This window comes from Electrophorus electricus, chromosome 10 (genome assembly GCF_013358815.1).
Source record: "Electrophorus electricus isolate fEleEle1 chromosome 10, fEleEle1.pri, whole genome shotgun sequence".
Lineage (NCBI taxonomy): Eukaryota > Metazoa > Chordata > Actinopteri > Gymnotiformes > Gymnotidae > Electrophorus > Electrophorus electricus.
In genome coordinates, this window is record NC_049544.1 from 7,541,224 (window position 1) to 7,558,316 (window position 17,093).

Here is a 17,093-nt window from a genome sequence, read left to right on the forward strand (position 1 = left end):
AAAAAACCTTCCATATGAAGCAATTCACACTGACAAATATATGTGCATATGAATTTACCTGTCATAAATATGCTTGCATTTTAGCTAAACTCACACAAATCAGCCAGCAGTCAGCAAGGAAAATGATATACTCTAATGAAATGGAAATATTGCCACAAAAATGTTTTTGGTGAGTAAGACAGCTAGAAAATTGAGCTAGCTAACGAAATGCCATTCTGAATAACTATATGTGTGAAAATGTGTTATACTTGGATTAATCCCTGCTTTCAAATATTTTTAGGAATACCGTGCCCTATACAGAACAATATGCAACAGGTTTGCATTATTGACACGGGGGGGGGGGGGGGAGAGATGTTTTGGCCCCTTCGGTCTTCCATAGATTAAGGACATTTTTACTTACTGAGCCCTACTCCCAGTTCTTCCTGTTTAACTTCCCCTGGATCGAATGGGGGATACGGTTATACTAAGAAATGTTCATACTTTAATTTCTCATTTTTAATGTTACTAAACTTTAGTTGTTCGTTTTGAAAGCGTTAACTGAAGGAGGACGGAGAACTGAGTCTGTAATTTATTTTCGCCGGCTTCATGCCCCACCAGGAAGAGCGTTATATCTGACGTAATCGATGTCGTCCTCTTGAGTGAAAGTCATTGGGTTGACCGGCTTGGTGCTTTCAGTATTTCCTGCTGCCATCTAATTCGTTACAAAAGAGCACTTGTTATATGTAGCTAGCTAGCTAATTAAAACGGCCACTTTACAGACTAGTTACATAATAAAACTAAAGTTGTCTACATGTATGTTAGCTACCTGGCTACTTAATTTTGCTATTATGGGTGTTGAGTCTCTTGTCAGTTAGCTAGGTTCGCTAACGCTTGCTAACTAAGTAGCTAAGCTAACTATAGCGTGTTCAAATCAGCTTCAGTTAACTTCTAACATATGATTTTTGCAACGGCCACTGCCAGTATTAACACTGAAACGTATTCATGATACCACGAAGTTTACTATTTGGGAGAGGTCTTGCTCTCAGTCATGCATTCTCTAATCAGAACGCATCTACTGTTCATCAGCAACTTTCTATGACCGCATGGAATTTGCGCTCATCACTCCGGAATATTCGTACTTTGTCGGTAAGATTATCTACCATCTGACTCATATATACTAGACTCCATCTAACATTACTACACCTCACTTAAATGCTCAGAATCCCTGACGTGTACGTACATGAGCTAATAAATATATGTGGTGTTGTAACTTATGTCATATTAACGCTGTCTCCTACGTACCTCTAACAAGTTTAGTTATTTGTCACGCAGTTTCATGACCAAGGATACTTTTTATTGTGTGGTTGTTGTCTGACTCTTTGTCCAGCTGATGTCGCTGTGGCCCTTCAATGTTAAACCGCGTGACTTCAGTCTGCCTAATGCGTCATGGCGTCCAGAGATGTCGAAAGCGTACGAATATTATAATGCCCTGTGTGAGATTGAAGGAGATGAGAAAAGGAGACTTTGGCGGAAGTTGCCGAGCTACAACCGTGTCCTCAAATATACTACAGGTGAGTCAGATGGCATATTCTCTCTGTGACTGAATTTTCACCACCAGTGCATCTTGGAGTTTGAAGACTTACAAAATGCTGCAAGTCTCCTGCTTATGCTTTAAAACATTGTAACAGGCACTCTTCTTATTCTCCAATTGTTGTATTCATTTTAAAAATCAGATCAGTTCCTCAGACAAACTGAAAAAAGTAAGGAAAGTCTGGCTGTTATAGAGGCTCATAAATCTCACAGAGTAAGATATGGACAAGATGTGCCTAGCAAGTAAGAAAGACCTCTAAGCATGAAGACATAGTTTAAGTGTTCAAAGTCAGTTGCTCATGACGTTCATGACATAAGAACAATGTAATATGTATTTGGTTAAGGAAATGGGCTACGTTTCCTCCATCACCATATATGGATGATCTACTTTAGATTTTGCAACTGTAGATGTAACAGCACAGCTGCTGCAGAAGTTGTTCTGAATTCACCTTCAAAAAATACTGTACACACAGATAACATGTTTTATGGGTGTCTATATTATTGAATTGTTCTGTTTATAAAGCCTCTGTTGCTATACCAAAATCTAGCCTATCAGATGCACAGATCCCTAACTGAAGATTAGAAAACCTTAAGGTTCACTGATTATATATCAATCAAAACTCATATCTTGAAAACCAATGCAAAGCAGAGTTAAATCCCAAGGAGAATATAAAAAGGTTCCAAAACAGAGCCTGTAAACATATGCTTGCAGAAATATAAAGCTATTAATATATACATTAATATATTAATATACACAATAACTTGCAGATTTTTTTAATTGTATTTTTTTTGGGGGGTAGGGGGAGTGTACCTCAGTAAAATAATCCAGTCTAAAGCTCGACTCTTCACAAGAAACATAAAGGAGCCCGGAGCAGCATTTGAGTATGTGGTTTTTATGAACAAGCAAGAGAAGCGCTGTGTGTGTGTGTTCCAGGCTGGACATCTACTGGAGGGACCTCCTGGGTGAGAAAATTGCATCTTGCAAAAACGACACACTAAGCATGAAATATATTCAAAGTGTGGTTTGTTTGAGACAGTGTTAATGGAATCTTTTGACTCAAGACCACTGAATGGTACCTAAGCTTTTCGTAAGCAACACTGACCTCTGATTGACTAACCTTTGATTCCTTTTGTGAGGGAAGGGGAAACCCCCAGATAAAACAACATAGGAAGTGACATAAGATTAATTTCCTGTTCTACAGGCATGTGCATGGGGGAGCAGTAGCTACCATGATCGATTCTGTAATGGGCACTCTTGCTGGTTACATGTCTGGGCCTGTTATGACTGCCAACCTCAACATCAACTATCGCAGGTATACTAACACTCTTAACTGAAAAGGCTGAGAGATGTAAAACCACTCCAAAACACAGTGGTCTCTTGATGTTTATAGTGCTTTAGGCATATAGTTAAGCATCTTAAATGTTTTATTTGTGTACTCAGTTATAACGAATGTGTGTGGGTAAGAATCTGGAACTCTTGCCTACCTATTAGTGGAGTAGTGTTCTGTTCTAGTTTAGCAGATTTTACATTTCACAATAATGTTACAGTAATGTTACAAATCACACTGCTAGAATTCAAATGGAACGAGCATATTTAAAATGTATGTTCCAATAACAATCCTTAGTTCAGACATATTTAGTGTTTGTGTTAATGTATTAAGACAAATACCTATTTAAAATCTGCAGTCTTGGCTGTAATGCACTATGTGCACTTTCACATTAAAGTCAGACTAAGGGGTGAGAATCTTAATACTAAACCATTCTACTAATGCATGCTGTCTTTCTTCACTGTTGTTCCTGTATAGTCCAATTCCATTGGGTAGTGTAGTCCTGCTGCATAGTGCTCTGGATCGGGTGGAGGGCAGAAAATTTTTTGTAACCTGTAGAGTTACAAGCACTGATGAATCCAAGCTACACACAGAGGCTACAGGTAGACTTGCATATGCACGTACACATGCAAATGCACACTTAATGGGACATTTTACAAATGTAGTTCAACTAAGTTACATTAATAATGGCAATTTCCAAATTAATAGGTATATACTTCTATTTTCTCATTTGAAACAACTATTACTCTAATCATAAACCATAGCAATAAATTAATCACTTGTCTCCTGCTGCTATAGTAAGTAGTACACTGTTGTAAGTACTATCCAACCTTTGTATCTTGAAGTACCCCCAAGAGAGACAGTCTAGACAGTAAAAATGAAAAGTAAGAAATCTCACCTGAATGTTTTACTTTTTAAAGAAATATTTGCCTTCTCTACGCCTTATTTCCTCATCTTCAGAAGTATAATGCAATCCATTTTAAAGAGTTAATATTAAAATCTTGAAATCCATGTTCAACCAAAATTCAGCACAAATTCCATTTCTAAAAAATGTACATGCACGTCTGGCATCAGCACTTAATAGTAATAATTTGGGCATTTTTTGTATGTAAATGTCAGCCCAGGGCAGAAACTAATTGCTTGCTGTCCTCCTTTTGATATTAGCCTGAGGTTAATGTAGTATTTTCCTGACACTCTGGCATCAGTGAGGTATATTCTGCTATGTGGTAAAACAAGACTAGACCATGTCATTAATTGTGATGTGATGCAGGACACATCAGGTTTATTTCTTGATAATGTGCTGATTCAATGTATCATACAGGATATTGCTTGGTTCCTGTAGACCAATGATGTCGAGTGTTTCCCTGCATTAACACACCAAATGTTATATCCCTTGTATATTATACCAACAGTGTTAGAGGAGGGAAAGTCATGTGGCCTTCCTGGCTTAGCCTATAAAAACACAAATGTCCATCTGTAGTGACTTGATTGAAGAATCATATTCAAGCTTAAAACAGTGCTCCGTGAGTTTAACATAAGGAGATATAAGGAGAACATTTTGTTTTCTGGTGATATACATAAATCTTCAATAGATGATTTAGTCTCTCTACATATGTTTTGCACTCTCCAGATGTTGATGATTTATGCATGGTTGCTTTATTGTTTGCATGTGTATTAGGATGTAGATTTTAAACAGTATAAAAGTTGATTTTTGTTGAATACTTGAAGAAAAGATACATATAATTGACCATGCAGACAATTATGTATTTTTCACAATATATGAAAGACCTGAAATTTTATATTAATAATCCAAGTTTGCTGATGCTTTTAAACTCGCATGGTAAATATCTTTCTCTCTCTCTCTCTCAACAGCTTTATTTGTGTCAGTTAATGTGGGCCATTTATTTGGAACAAGGTTTTAAACATACCAGCATCCAGCATAAGTGTGTGTGAAAGTGGTGGGGAGGGGCAGATAGTGGTGCAAGTGCTTAACCCCTGAAATCTGTCATGCCACACCAGGCTTCCTCTGAAATGCCCTGATAATGTTATCATAACCCAATTTACTTGAACATCTTTAAACGAATTCGTTTTGTAATTATTATTAACTCTATTTATTGACATTTTATTGATGCTCTATTTTGTTAACTGTTTATTTGTTGATGTTTACCAGATTAGTATTTATCCTAAAACTGTTTTTCCAGCCTTCAATTGTGTAAAGGTTTCTGGACATGCCATATGTATTAGGAATAACAACTGATGTAATATTGATTGTAATTATATTGTATTCAGTAAAAACAATAAAATATAATTACATTTGGACAGTTCCAATACAGTTATATAATGAGGGAAAATTAGTATTTTTAAAATAAATATACACTGATTATATATCACTTTTTTATATACACTGTTTATACACACAACAAAGCCATTCCTTCTTAGAAATATAGCTTTTCTTAATTTGCCCAATTGTTCATAAATCCAAATATGCTGTAAATATCTTGTTGTATATAGGGTGAAGTAGAAGCCCAGGTTCAGGCCACCTTAAACATCTAGCCACAGTTTGTGTGCAAATGGGAGCAAAGCTAACAGTTGCTTATTTGCCTGACTTAGGCTCATGACCACTTGAATGGAGTTTTAGCTGTGGGTAGTATGATGGTATTACACACACACAAGTAGTTATGACCTTACCTCCTGTGTTCCAAGTCAAAGCAACCATTCTTAGCATGAGTGGGCCTGTCATTTTACTATGATCTGATTTTATTTATTTTTTTTTGTCTTGAGAAACAGCTCGGGGCTGGAATAGGGTGTGTTAGGGTAAAGGCCAACTTCAGCAGTGTGTGAGGCTCACAGGAGCATGCTAGGGAAGCAGTGCTGTAGCAAAAGCTGCCACCCCTGCCTCTCTCAAACCTTACCGTCCCTCCTCTGCCTCTTGCAGTTATTACAGTAAAAAGATATGAATAAGACCACAGTGTTATGGTAATGAATGACACACGGTCCACATCTGAAAAGGGGCATTCATATGGTAAGACTTTGATCTTAGTACCACAGTAACGTTCAGTATGACACAGTTAGTATATACAATGGTGTATATACTACCGTAACCATTTTTATAATCATTTTGACTGGGCAGTAGCCTTCATTTCTCTTGTCTACAACAGCTTTGGAAAATAACATTTAATAGATATACGCAAATACAAAAAGAAAAATCAACAATCAAGTGATAATATATAGAAATATATTTCGCTTTTTTAGAGGAAAAAGAGGGGACAACATGTTCTGTTCTGGCAAAAAGACAAAAAAAATTTAATAAAAAAAAAACATTCTCTCTGTGACAGGCGCTATGTCTTTTTCTCTTTCTCCGTCTGACTCTGTGGTAGACTGTCCTCGTGAGCTCCAGCGGGCCCCTCGCCTGAATATGTAGGGCGCTGCAGCGGTTGTCGAGGTTAGCTCTGGTCAAGGCGGGTTTAGATGACGGCTTCTGTGGGACACTGATGCGAATATCCGCGATGGTCTTTTTTTCCGTCCGCAGTATTAACGTTAAAACCTCACACTGACGAAATCCATTTTCACTTTCTTTCCCATAGTAAAATACACCGATTCTTGTGTTTTATGTTCACGGAAGCAAGTCGTAAATAATCCTTAATAGGTGTATAAATGCAGTTTTTTTCAGTAGAATTTGTTGCTCAAATGTAATATGTTCAGCACAAGAAATATTAGTATTTGTTCACTTGGCATAAGCAATAATAGAGAAAAACAAGATTAAAAGACATTTTTCACACAAAAAAGGTTTCAAAGGTACAGTGTATGTTTCCACTTGGTGACTGCAGTCCAAAACGTAATTTTGTTATAGATGGGTAAAATGCCAATAGGGTGTATGGAACCAAATTAGGACACATAGGCTATGTCATAGCTAGACTTTCGTTGTACGCAATATTCCTAATTTACTATAAAGTGAAACGCAGAACTACTGTCAAAAATTTTGTCTTACTGCATTTGCGTTGACAGCACAATTTATTTTATGGATTATGTAGGCTAACATCAAATTGCAGTTGAAGAGAACATCTTCAGCACAACCCCTTTTTTTCAAACAGCAATAAGTTGGGATGAGATAGGAAAGCAGCGATTAGTTTGTAATAATTTGTTGACAGCGCACAGTAATTCTAATACGGTCGAAGCGTAAACAACATTATTATAGTATTTTTCTATAAATAATACAATTACTACTGCTAAAACATTAGTTACAACTACAGTTACAATAGAAATCGTTTCTCTGATCGATCGCTCACCGACCATATTACATAATGTTTAATGATATAACCGAGTGCAAACTCGGGACACTTCAAGCACAACGCGAGTCCAAGGAACGAGAGCGTACAAAACGCTCCTGGAAATTTAAAGTACGCACGAACTTCCGGCCGGATTATCTATTGGATTTTCTATTTCTATTTTTCTAGATGCGATGACGGTTGTGCAGACTCCAGCAATTTTCTAATCCACACAGAAGGAACGTGAAGAACTGATATCATATATATACACACACACACACACACACACACACACACACACACCACAAAATAATTCTGTTAATATGGCAACGTGTTTTTGGTGTAGTATTTTTGATTTAAAGTAGAATAATATTCTGGAGTGAAGAGCTAAGCAAACAGCTGGACGTGCCTTGAGGTGCGTGTGTTTCCACAGAAAGTTGAGGTACAAGTTATGGAAAATGAGGACCCTGAGTCTCAGAACCAAAGGCTTAATGACAAGGAAACTGGGAGAGGTAAGAATTAATGTCCCACTCCCCAGGTCTTTATGCTACCGTGGCCATATTAAAAGTCATTGCGTGAATGCCACAGTTATTATTGTTTTAATGTGTGCACAATGTGCAGATTTTCATAAATAAGTCTTAAATATAACCTTTTTGTACATACACACTCACTGGCAGCAATGGGTGAGCTGGCACAGGAGAGTCTCACCTCACCCACTCACCTAGCCCTAAAATCTATGCTAAGGCAAGCCACACAAATTTATAGCAGTATATATAACTGAAATCTACTGACCTCCACAGCCATTACAGTTTAATCAATCTGTGCACAAACTGCTAGGACCATCATTTTACACAATTCTTGCATAGTCAGCATTAAGTATAGTCATACCAAATGCCATATTGTATAGTGTGCGTTTATTCTGTACCTTTTTATATGCTACAAACGTGTTGTGGATTGTGCAAGAATGCTCCCCATTGTTACCTCTTCCACTTTCCTTGTAATTTAAGGTGCTTGTGTCAAAAAAGAAAAAAACCCCAAAACAGTTCCATTATGTACTGTGATTACATAATAGTACATTGCATCCTTTTAAAACCTTATAAGTTGAATGGAATCAACTCACATACAGCTGCTGATACAGCATTAACCATTTCTATTAAGCGCTAAAATCTTTAAGGCATTCCTGGAACACTATAGGTGCACACCTAACTCAGAGAGACAGCTCAACATTCATTTGCTGGGATGGTTGACTTATACAGTGACCTTGTTCCATGCACATGTGAAGTTTGCTCACTAGTAGTAGGGCCTGTTAATGATTTAACTATGTAACATGTGATATTAGGACATTTGCATTTAGGAAGATAGCAATCAGATTTAAGAATTTAAAAACTGTGACTATGATTTATGAATAATTTGATTCATTGTAGCTGAATTAACTATGAACTTACAAAGTGACTTCTTAAAATTATATATAAAGCTTTCTACAAAAATAATTTCATAATACAGTAGTTGTCATGTGACTGCAAGTTTAAACAGCAAAATGGAAAGTGCCGTAAAATGTCCTGTTATATTTTGTCTGGTGGGACTCTTAATGAGCAAGCTAACTTGTGGCCAAATTTAGAAGGTCCCTGCACTTTGGCTGGAAGTTCTGAAAATGGTCCTGGATCTGTCATTTATTACCATGTTTCTGATACAAGGTGAAATGCTGGATATTACAGGTACATAGGTAAGGGTCGGTCCTGTATGAATATCTGAATATTCTGAAATCTTTCAGTTATTCCAGCAGCCACCTGTCATTCTTCCTTTCTTTATGCCTCATTCTTTCTCCATGAAGCCTTCTAACAATCTTTTCCGTCCCTTCTTCTCTTAACTTTGGTGTGTTGCCTCCTGTGATCCAACACTTACAGTCCCTTAGCTCAACCTTTATTGACAGTCCACACACACATCTCTTCTCCTCCCTCCTACTCCCTCCTACATGTAACACCATAAGCATTCTAAGATATAGATCCTCACTTGTACCATACAAATAAAAAGAAGAGAACCCACTCAAATAATCACAGCACTACTATGATAATGCCCCTGAGAGTTATGAATCAGTCCTCTGCCAGGGATCAGATATTGAAATGTTTGGAAATGTATGAAAATATCTATAGCTGTTATTGATTTGCAAAGCAAACTTATTTTGCAATGCTAAATATTAGATAAATTCCCTGCCTTTAAGACTGTTTCACTTAAAGTTTTGCACTGGATTCTTTGATGAAATATTAAACTAATCTGTTGATAACCCCACAAAAACACATGTCTCAGCCAATGTATTTCTGGTTTTGTTAGACTTTTATGGTCATGCTGTACACCTTTACATACCTGAATAAAACACTTGCTCAGACACAAATCACCTTTAAGAACTGATTGACATAAAAACTCTTAAATCCAGATAAACCCACAGCAGCGTCTATTCTTAGGATTTGTAGACTCAGAGACTCATTGGCAACCAGATAATCATACTGTCTGCAACCTAAAAATTATGTGATGTTACCACACAGTGACCACAATCAAATGTGGAAACATGGGGGTTTGGGTGTGAGGTACCCAGAAGTTCCAAAGGTGTGAATTTGCTTCATGTAACAGATGAAGCCTGCTGGTGATATGATTAAGAGGTCACTTAGAAACCACTGGCATTTTACATTTTCAGCATTTAGCAGATGCTTTTATCCAAAATATCTCACATGTATATTAATATGATAGTATGCCTGTACACTAGAAACTGATGCCAAGACTGCCTGCTCTGACAGGGGAGCTACAACAGCATGGGCACACTGTGTAGTCAACAGCCAGGGGCTTGAGGAGAACACTGTACTAGTTTTGGGTCTCTGTCCTCTGATCCTACAGGTCTGAAGGCTGTTGACCAATGTGTTTTAAGAACAAGAATCTATTCCCTGTGCCTAAATTCTAATTTGAAGGCAACGACCTGAAAATTATGGTCAACCTTCTTCTGTTTACTGGTTAGCATGTCTTGGGAGATCCAACATGGCATGCAGTGTTAGGCTTCAAGCACACATTTTACATTTACATTTTACATTTATGGCATTTAGCAGACACACTTATCCAGAGCAACTTACAAAAGTGCTTTGTCATTTACTTATAGAACACATCCTATCGAGTAGTGTAGGTCAGAGTCCAATATACCAGTGATCTAGAACACTGTAGAAATACAAGGATCAATACTGATCCCTAGAAGTACAAAATGAATAAGGTCTATTGTAATGATCAGTGCAATAAACTTTAACTACTAGAGTTTGTTAGACAAAAGTGTAATAAACAATAGCCTAAAATAAGTACTACTTTAGTTAGTCAATATAGGAGCAGAGTCAGAGGTCATTTAAATATTCCACAAATAGATGGATCTTCAGTCTGTGTTTGAAGACTACAAGGGTCTCTGCTGTCTGGACAGCAAGTGGAAGTTCATTCTACCATCTGGGAGCCAGGACAGAGAATAGTCTCGATGCTTGTCTTCCATGAGACTTGAAGATAAATGAATGAAGGACAGGGGTTTCCAGAACACCCTGGGGTGAAGAGGGCTGGGTACCCATTATGAACATTCTGTGCAGACCTGTTTTGTGATTTTCAGTGTTTCAGATGGAGTTACCACCTCATTATTGTTCACCAAAGTAGGGGCTCTACTGGTGCATACTGCCATCATATTAATATCCACAACCCAAATCCCTAAACCAAGGACTTTGGTAGGTTTTGGCTTGTGTCCTTTTTCTTGATTTCTTGTCATTTTGTCATCTATTCTGAGTTATTTTCTCTCAATGTCATACCTCCTACTTAAATGGCCTACCCCCCCCCCCCCCATCCCATGCTTTGTAAGACACAAGATAATCTGGATAATAGGAAGAATTAATGGCTAGCGAATATGTTTAGACTCTTGATCTATTTCCAGTAGCCAACTGGATAATTTTAGTAACTTCCAGTACTCTAGAGCATACACTTCCTTATTACAAAGTTCAAAGTTCAAAATTTATTTGTCACTTACATAGTCATACATGGTATATCTGGCAGTGAAATGCTTTTTGTAACTGCTCTGTCTGAGCTGAGGAGAGATACAGGGAAATACAGGAAAATAGATGTGGTTTGATTAATAAATAAATATGTAATGATGGATGAAGAGGGAATGTATAATATGTATATATACAATGTACAATTTACAGTTTTTACAATTTACAGTTTTTACAGTTTTTTTGTTTTTTGTTTTTTTTTAATGTTATTGTGGACATCATACACAGAACAGTCCCCGCAGTTCATTAGTTGCCCTGATTCAGGGCCCGAATGGCCTGTGGGAAGAAGCTCCTCTTCAGTCTCTCTGTGTTGGTCTTCGGGGAGTGAAAGTGCTTCCCTGACCTCAACAGAGAGAAGAGCCTATTGTTGGGATGGGTGGGGTCCTTCACAATCCTCCTAGCCTTGGTCTGGCACCAATATATGGTCTACAGATCAGGAAGTTCCATATGAACGCACCACCCTCTGGAGTGCTACACAAGTATGCTCTTTCAAAAAATGTTTCCACATATGTTATTATTTTATATTAAAATAAATGAACCAAATGATATCAGTAGTGTAATTTTACTTAGGACTCTACTTTTGAGTTGGAAAGAAAGAAATATGGGAAAAACCTGTAAACTATAAGCTAGGGTGTCCATTACTATATGCAGTAATATTTATATATAAATATTCTTTAAAGCATCAATTGCATTACATATTTTGCATGTACATTAATTAAAGAGACAATATGTCCCTTCTCCTAATGAGTATCAAAAGTAGTCAAACAGAAACCCCTAAAACTGTACTTCTTAGTTTCTTCCATTCCGAAATAATGAATGGAAATATTCAGAGTATAAAATACTTTTCCAGAAGTAAGCCATAAGGTCATAATGTTTAAGAAGTAATAGACAGTCATTCTCTGTAGACACCTCTTGCTACATGGGTTCTCACAGGACTGGTTACATAACCATAGAGGAAAAGTGCAACCTCATAGACTTGTGTATGTATGAGTATTAGAAGTGTCACTGTGTTTGACGTGATCATAAATATGATAAATAAATGGTAAATAAAAACTTTCAAAGAGGAGATGTTGTGGTGTAACAACCATAATAACATACTATGTATTTTACTGACTTACTATGTACATTATTTTTGCATAAAAGAACTTAAATGTTCTTAACCCATCCATAAATATGCTGTACATATACATATGCCCTATGTTTACACAAATAGTATGAAAGTTAAAAGTTAAAATCAAAAGTACTTGTTTTTCATAAAGACTTGAGCTAAATCACAGCTGTTCATACTGTGTTTTCTTAGATATGGAGGGATTCTATGCCTCCAACTGGAAAATTCCAAATACATGCTAATTGTCACATAATCCAAGCATTGTTTATATGTGTTTCCATTGTGTCTTATGTCACCTGTGTAGTCCAGCCAGTAGATTTACCCTGAGCTGAAGCTGCTTGCCCTGTAAAGAACTTAAATACACATAATAAATCATAAATGCACATAAGCACTTGCATAATCTTATCTGACTCTTTCAAATAGACAAATTAGCCCAGTATTTAGAATCACTAAGATACACAAATGCTAACCATATATGCATCAAAATGGCAAATGCGGACCTGTCAGTAGCAGAAATTCCTGATTTAGGCTTGAACAATAAAATGTGATTGTTAAGATTGTTCTTGGGTTTGTTTCCAAGTGCATCTGCAACTTGCCATGGACCTATTTTTGTGAATTCCGCTACATAGGCAAAATGATTTCTCTTTCTCTCTCTTTTCTTTTGTTCACACAGCCACAAAGACAAAGTCTGAGATGGTGTGAACGAGAGAAAGTGAGAAACAGAAAGAAAGCGGTAGAGTTACGCAGTTCACTGCCCTGTGATTGTTATCTTACCTGCCCTGTATATTCAGACACGCAAACATTCAGCTAAAAATACACATCGGAAACGGCCAAACCAGCATCAAATCTCATCTTACTTAAATTGTGGTCAAACGACAGACAGAAGAGATCACTCCTGTGTCTGTATGTGTGGGCAGTAAGGGGCTTTTTTTCTATCACTACTTACCTGAGAAGAAGTGTGTGTGTGTGATTGTTTTGAATGTGAGTCTATTTTCCCATGGAGAGATAGAAACAACATTTTGTCTTAGCTCCCGTATACTACAGATTTTTACTACATCGCAAGAATTGAATATTAATGTGACATGGAATTTAAGTTTAACTTGAAATTACATATTCGTATGTTTACCTGACCTTAGCATTGTTTGTGTGTGTGTGAGAGAGACATAGAAAACATGAAAACTGTCTCTAAATCTTTAGGGAATAACAATTTCACTTATTCCAGTCTGTTTATGGAACCCACTATCAAAGAAGCCCCATTTAAGTTAGAGTAAAGACTAATCATGAACTATATTATATTATGGAGAACATAAGATAAGCATATTAGTGCAGCTGAGCTAAATTTCTTTGTATCGGTAAATCTAAGTCTAAACTGCATAATATGAGAATACTATAGGCCATAGGGTGAGAATACTACAGGCCAAAGTGTGAGAATACTACAGGCCATAGGGTGAGAATGATACAGGCCAAAGTGTGAGAATACTACAGGCCATAGTGTGATAATACTACAGGCCATAGTGTGAGAATACTACAGGCCATACTGTGACAAAACTATTGGTAATAATGTGAGAATACTACACTTTATAGTGTGATAATACTACAGGCAATGGTGTTAGAATGCTACAGACCATACTCTCAGAATACTATATGGATTTTGGGGCTGTATTTCACTTTGTCCATGTCTGCTTTGGAGGCTGCTAAACTGACCAAGTAGCAGTACCAGAGTAGCACACACTTTGTGTGCTAGGTTTTTGCATGTAGGAGCATTTCAGAGGGACTACGGCATCATTATATTTGCCATACAGTCTGTATATTTGAAACAGAGTTTCTGGTTGAAAATTTTGACTGCTGCCTAAATAGTCACATGATCCAGCCAATCAGATTCAGTAGTAAAGTACTTTGTAGGACATCACTGGGTCTGGTGTGTTTGTGTGTGTTTGTGTTTGTGTGTGTGTGTGTGTGTGTGTGTGTGTGTGTGTGTGTGTGTGTGTTTGAGCGAGAGGAACATGCATGTGCAATGAGTATGAGAGTCACCTGTAAGCACACGTAAGTGGTGTGTGCATATTTGACAGCCAAGCTACCATAGTTATGGAGGTGATGTATCAATGTACCAGTGCAGTGCACAGTTACATCTGTCAGCCCCACTCTGTATTGTGCACCTGCCTACATATGTATTTTTACTTAAGCCACAGGAGTTGTGCATTTAAGTGAGCATAGAGATAGTGTTTACCACTATAAACACACACACACACACACACACACACACACAAACTCACTCTCTCTCTGAGAGGTATGGGTGTGTGCACCACCTGAGTCTAGATAACATCTTTTATTTTCATGAAGCTGCTGTTCAGAATTTGTATGCATCTTTATTACACCTGCATATTGTATAAGCTGCTACACACACACACACACACACACACACACACACACACACACACACACACACACACACACACACACACACACACACACACACACACACACACACACACACACACCCCCCTACCTCTCATTTTATTTTTGTTGTCTCTATTGTACCACGTTTACCATTCTTATACATTTTTTGTACCTATATTCATTCAGCTAATTATTAATAGTTGACAGTCTGGAAAAGGACAATCTATAACAAAAACATTTATGACAGGTTATATGAAACTTTTGTTGCGAGTGTATAGAAAATACTTAAGAGGGATCTAATATCTTCGATCTTAGTCTGTTTTTAGTGGTTTGTGGTTCTCATCACTACATCATGATAATGAGTTGGTTTAATAATTTGATAATTATCATGAGTACTTTGCAGTAAAATCTGTGAGGTGTAAGCTGGACAGAGAGGTGAATAGTACAGTTGAATGATATGAGTGATGAGTTGAATGAATGCGCTCTGTTAGAAGGGGATCAGAGAGGGATAGTGAAGATTGCAATGATATGGTGCGTGCTGTTTGTCCGCCACACTTATGAACACATTTCTACACAAGCAGTTCCTAATTTGACTGAAATTTGCTTTGGTGTATGGAGAGTGCATCTGTAAGTTGTAAAGCAAGGCAAAATGAACTTAAAAACTAGTACGGAGGAAGAGATTGACTAAACATGAGAGAATGCCTGAGAGTGTGCAATAGCGAGAGAGAGAGTGAAAGAGAGAGAGTGAGAGAGAGAGAGAGAGAGAGAGAGAGAGAGTGTGAGCATAAATGACAGGTAGTGTTTGTACATTCGGTTTGTGTGAAAGGGACAGGCCCTCTCCCGCTCTGTCACTTTCAAATGCACACATGCATGCCAACACGCACCACGCATACACTCACAAATCAACCGTAAAACACTTAATCTTTCTCTGATCTCTCCTACACTTTAACAGTATCATCAAGGAGAGAGATAGTGAAAGAGAGAGTGAGAGATATTTCAAATTTTAGGGAAAAAAAACTTCGGGCAGAGAAAGACTTCGGGCACGCATACTGTGAAGATGATGCGAGGTAGGCACTGGTGTGTTTTGTACATCTCAAACGTCATGTACATGTATGTGTGTAATGCATGTGTACACGTGATAATGTATGTCTTTGTGGGTATGTGAGAGATGCTTGTTTACATCAAAACAAATTTCTGCACCCTTTAGTGTTAGCATTGTCATTTGTTTAGGCAATGTCGCCTACCTTGTGAAAGGAAACAAACTCGTAGCAACAAACATTGTTTGTGAAATGCAGCTTAGCAGGGGTTGTGAAAATGTTAAATTCCATTTTCATTTGATAGTAACATCTGACCCTTCATCTTACACAGTTCTTTTGTTTATGGTTGTTTGCTCTTCCGTGTTATCAAATTTAGAATGAAGTCTGTCTGTTTTGCTCTTCAGTGGCTATCTGGCTTTACAGAGTCTGCTGTTTACCTTCCCTTTGAATGTGAGATCAATATTTTGACAGAGTTCTGGTCATTGTGTGTTCAGGCTGGTTGGGAAGCCAGTGTGACAAAAAAAAAAAAATATTCTTTGGATTCTCTCAAGAGATATTTGTAGGCCTTAATGTTTTGTTTTTTTTAAATTATTTTCACATAGTTTGTTCACTGAGTAGAACTTTCTACATTAAGTGTCATGAAAGCTAAGCCTTTATGTTTCTGTGGGTGTGGGAGCTTCTGTTAGTGAATTGAACGAGGGGGTTTTCATTTGTCTTCTGACACATACCTAAACATTAAACATGCCACAACATAGTGCATGGCTGTCTTCATCCTCCCTTTAGAAACTCAGGAGTCAGTTTGTATTTTGTCTTTGCAATAAATTGAAAACTGTCAGTGACGGGAAGAAAGTACCCCAGCAATGGTGAATACAGAAGTATTGTATACAGTTTATATGGAAATCATCAATACAAAAAATTGCATTAGCAGTAGAATCGTTGAAATGATAGTCAAGATTTAGAGGTTTAAAGTGCAAGACAAATATATTTTAAACTCACATGTTTTTGACTGGTAGAAGCCTATTGAGCAATACGTTTCGTGCATATAGCTAAAAGCATTTCGCTGCTGAAGACATCTTTAAATGGTAGAGTGGGTACCATTCTAGTCTCCCTAATAGTTTGACTTAGTTACAGTGCTTTTAACAAACTCACCTTAAATGGTTTTCATTGTTTTGTTTCTGTTTATTTATTTATCTTACATATCTGGTAAATTTTGTATTACCAATATTATAGTAATATTGTAGTAACATTAATACTATTATGGAAAGTATTTATAATAAAGTCACAGAGTAATATAAAAAAATGTTTAAACAAAACAAATTGGTCTGTTCAGTCTT

At 37.2% G+C, this 17,093-nt stretch overlaps 1 protein-coding gene across 1 annotated transcript; it reads left to right on the forward strand.

The window, feature by feature from the left end:
• Nucleotides 1–443: 443 nt before the first annotated feature.
• Nucleotides 444–5,214, forward strand: them4 (thioesterase superfamily member 4). Its single transcript, XM_027006646.2, has 6 exons — nt 444–1,125; nt 1,367–1,550; nt 2,370–2,532; nt 2,772–2,882; nt 3,375–3,499; nt 4,770–5,214. The coding sequence occupies exons 1-6, from the start codon at nt 982–984 to the stop codon at nt 4,817–4,819; spliced, it is 777 nt and encodes a 258-aa protein (XP_026862447.2). The 5' UTR covers nt 444–981; the 3' UTR covers nt 4,820–5,214.
• The last annotated feature ends 11,879 nt before the right edge of the window (nt 5,215–17,093 follow it).

What these genes read in the sequence shown, in the direction of transcription:
- them4 (XM_027006646.2), top strand. Translation starts at nt 982, where the DNA reads ATGATACCACGAAGTTTACTATTTGGGAGAGGTCTTGCTCTCAGTCAT. An exon ending in TGTCCTCAAATATACTACAG is followed by an intron (nt 1,551 to 2,369) that starts GTGAGTCAGATG and finishes TTTGGGGGGTAG; the next exon opens with GGGGAGTGTACCTCAGTAAA. An exon ending in CTCAACATCAACTATCGCAG is followed by an intron (nt 2,883 to 3,374) that starts GTATACTAACAC and finishes GTTCCTGTATAG; the next exon opens with TCCAATTCCATTGGGTAGTG.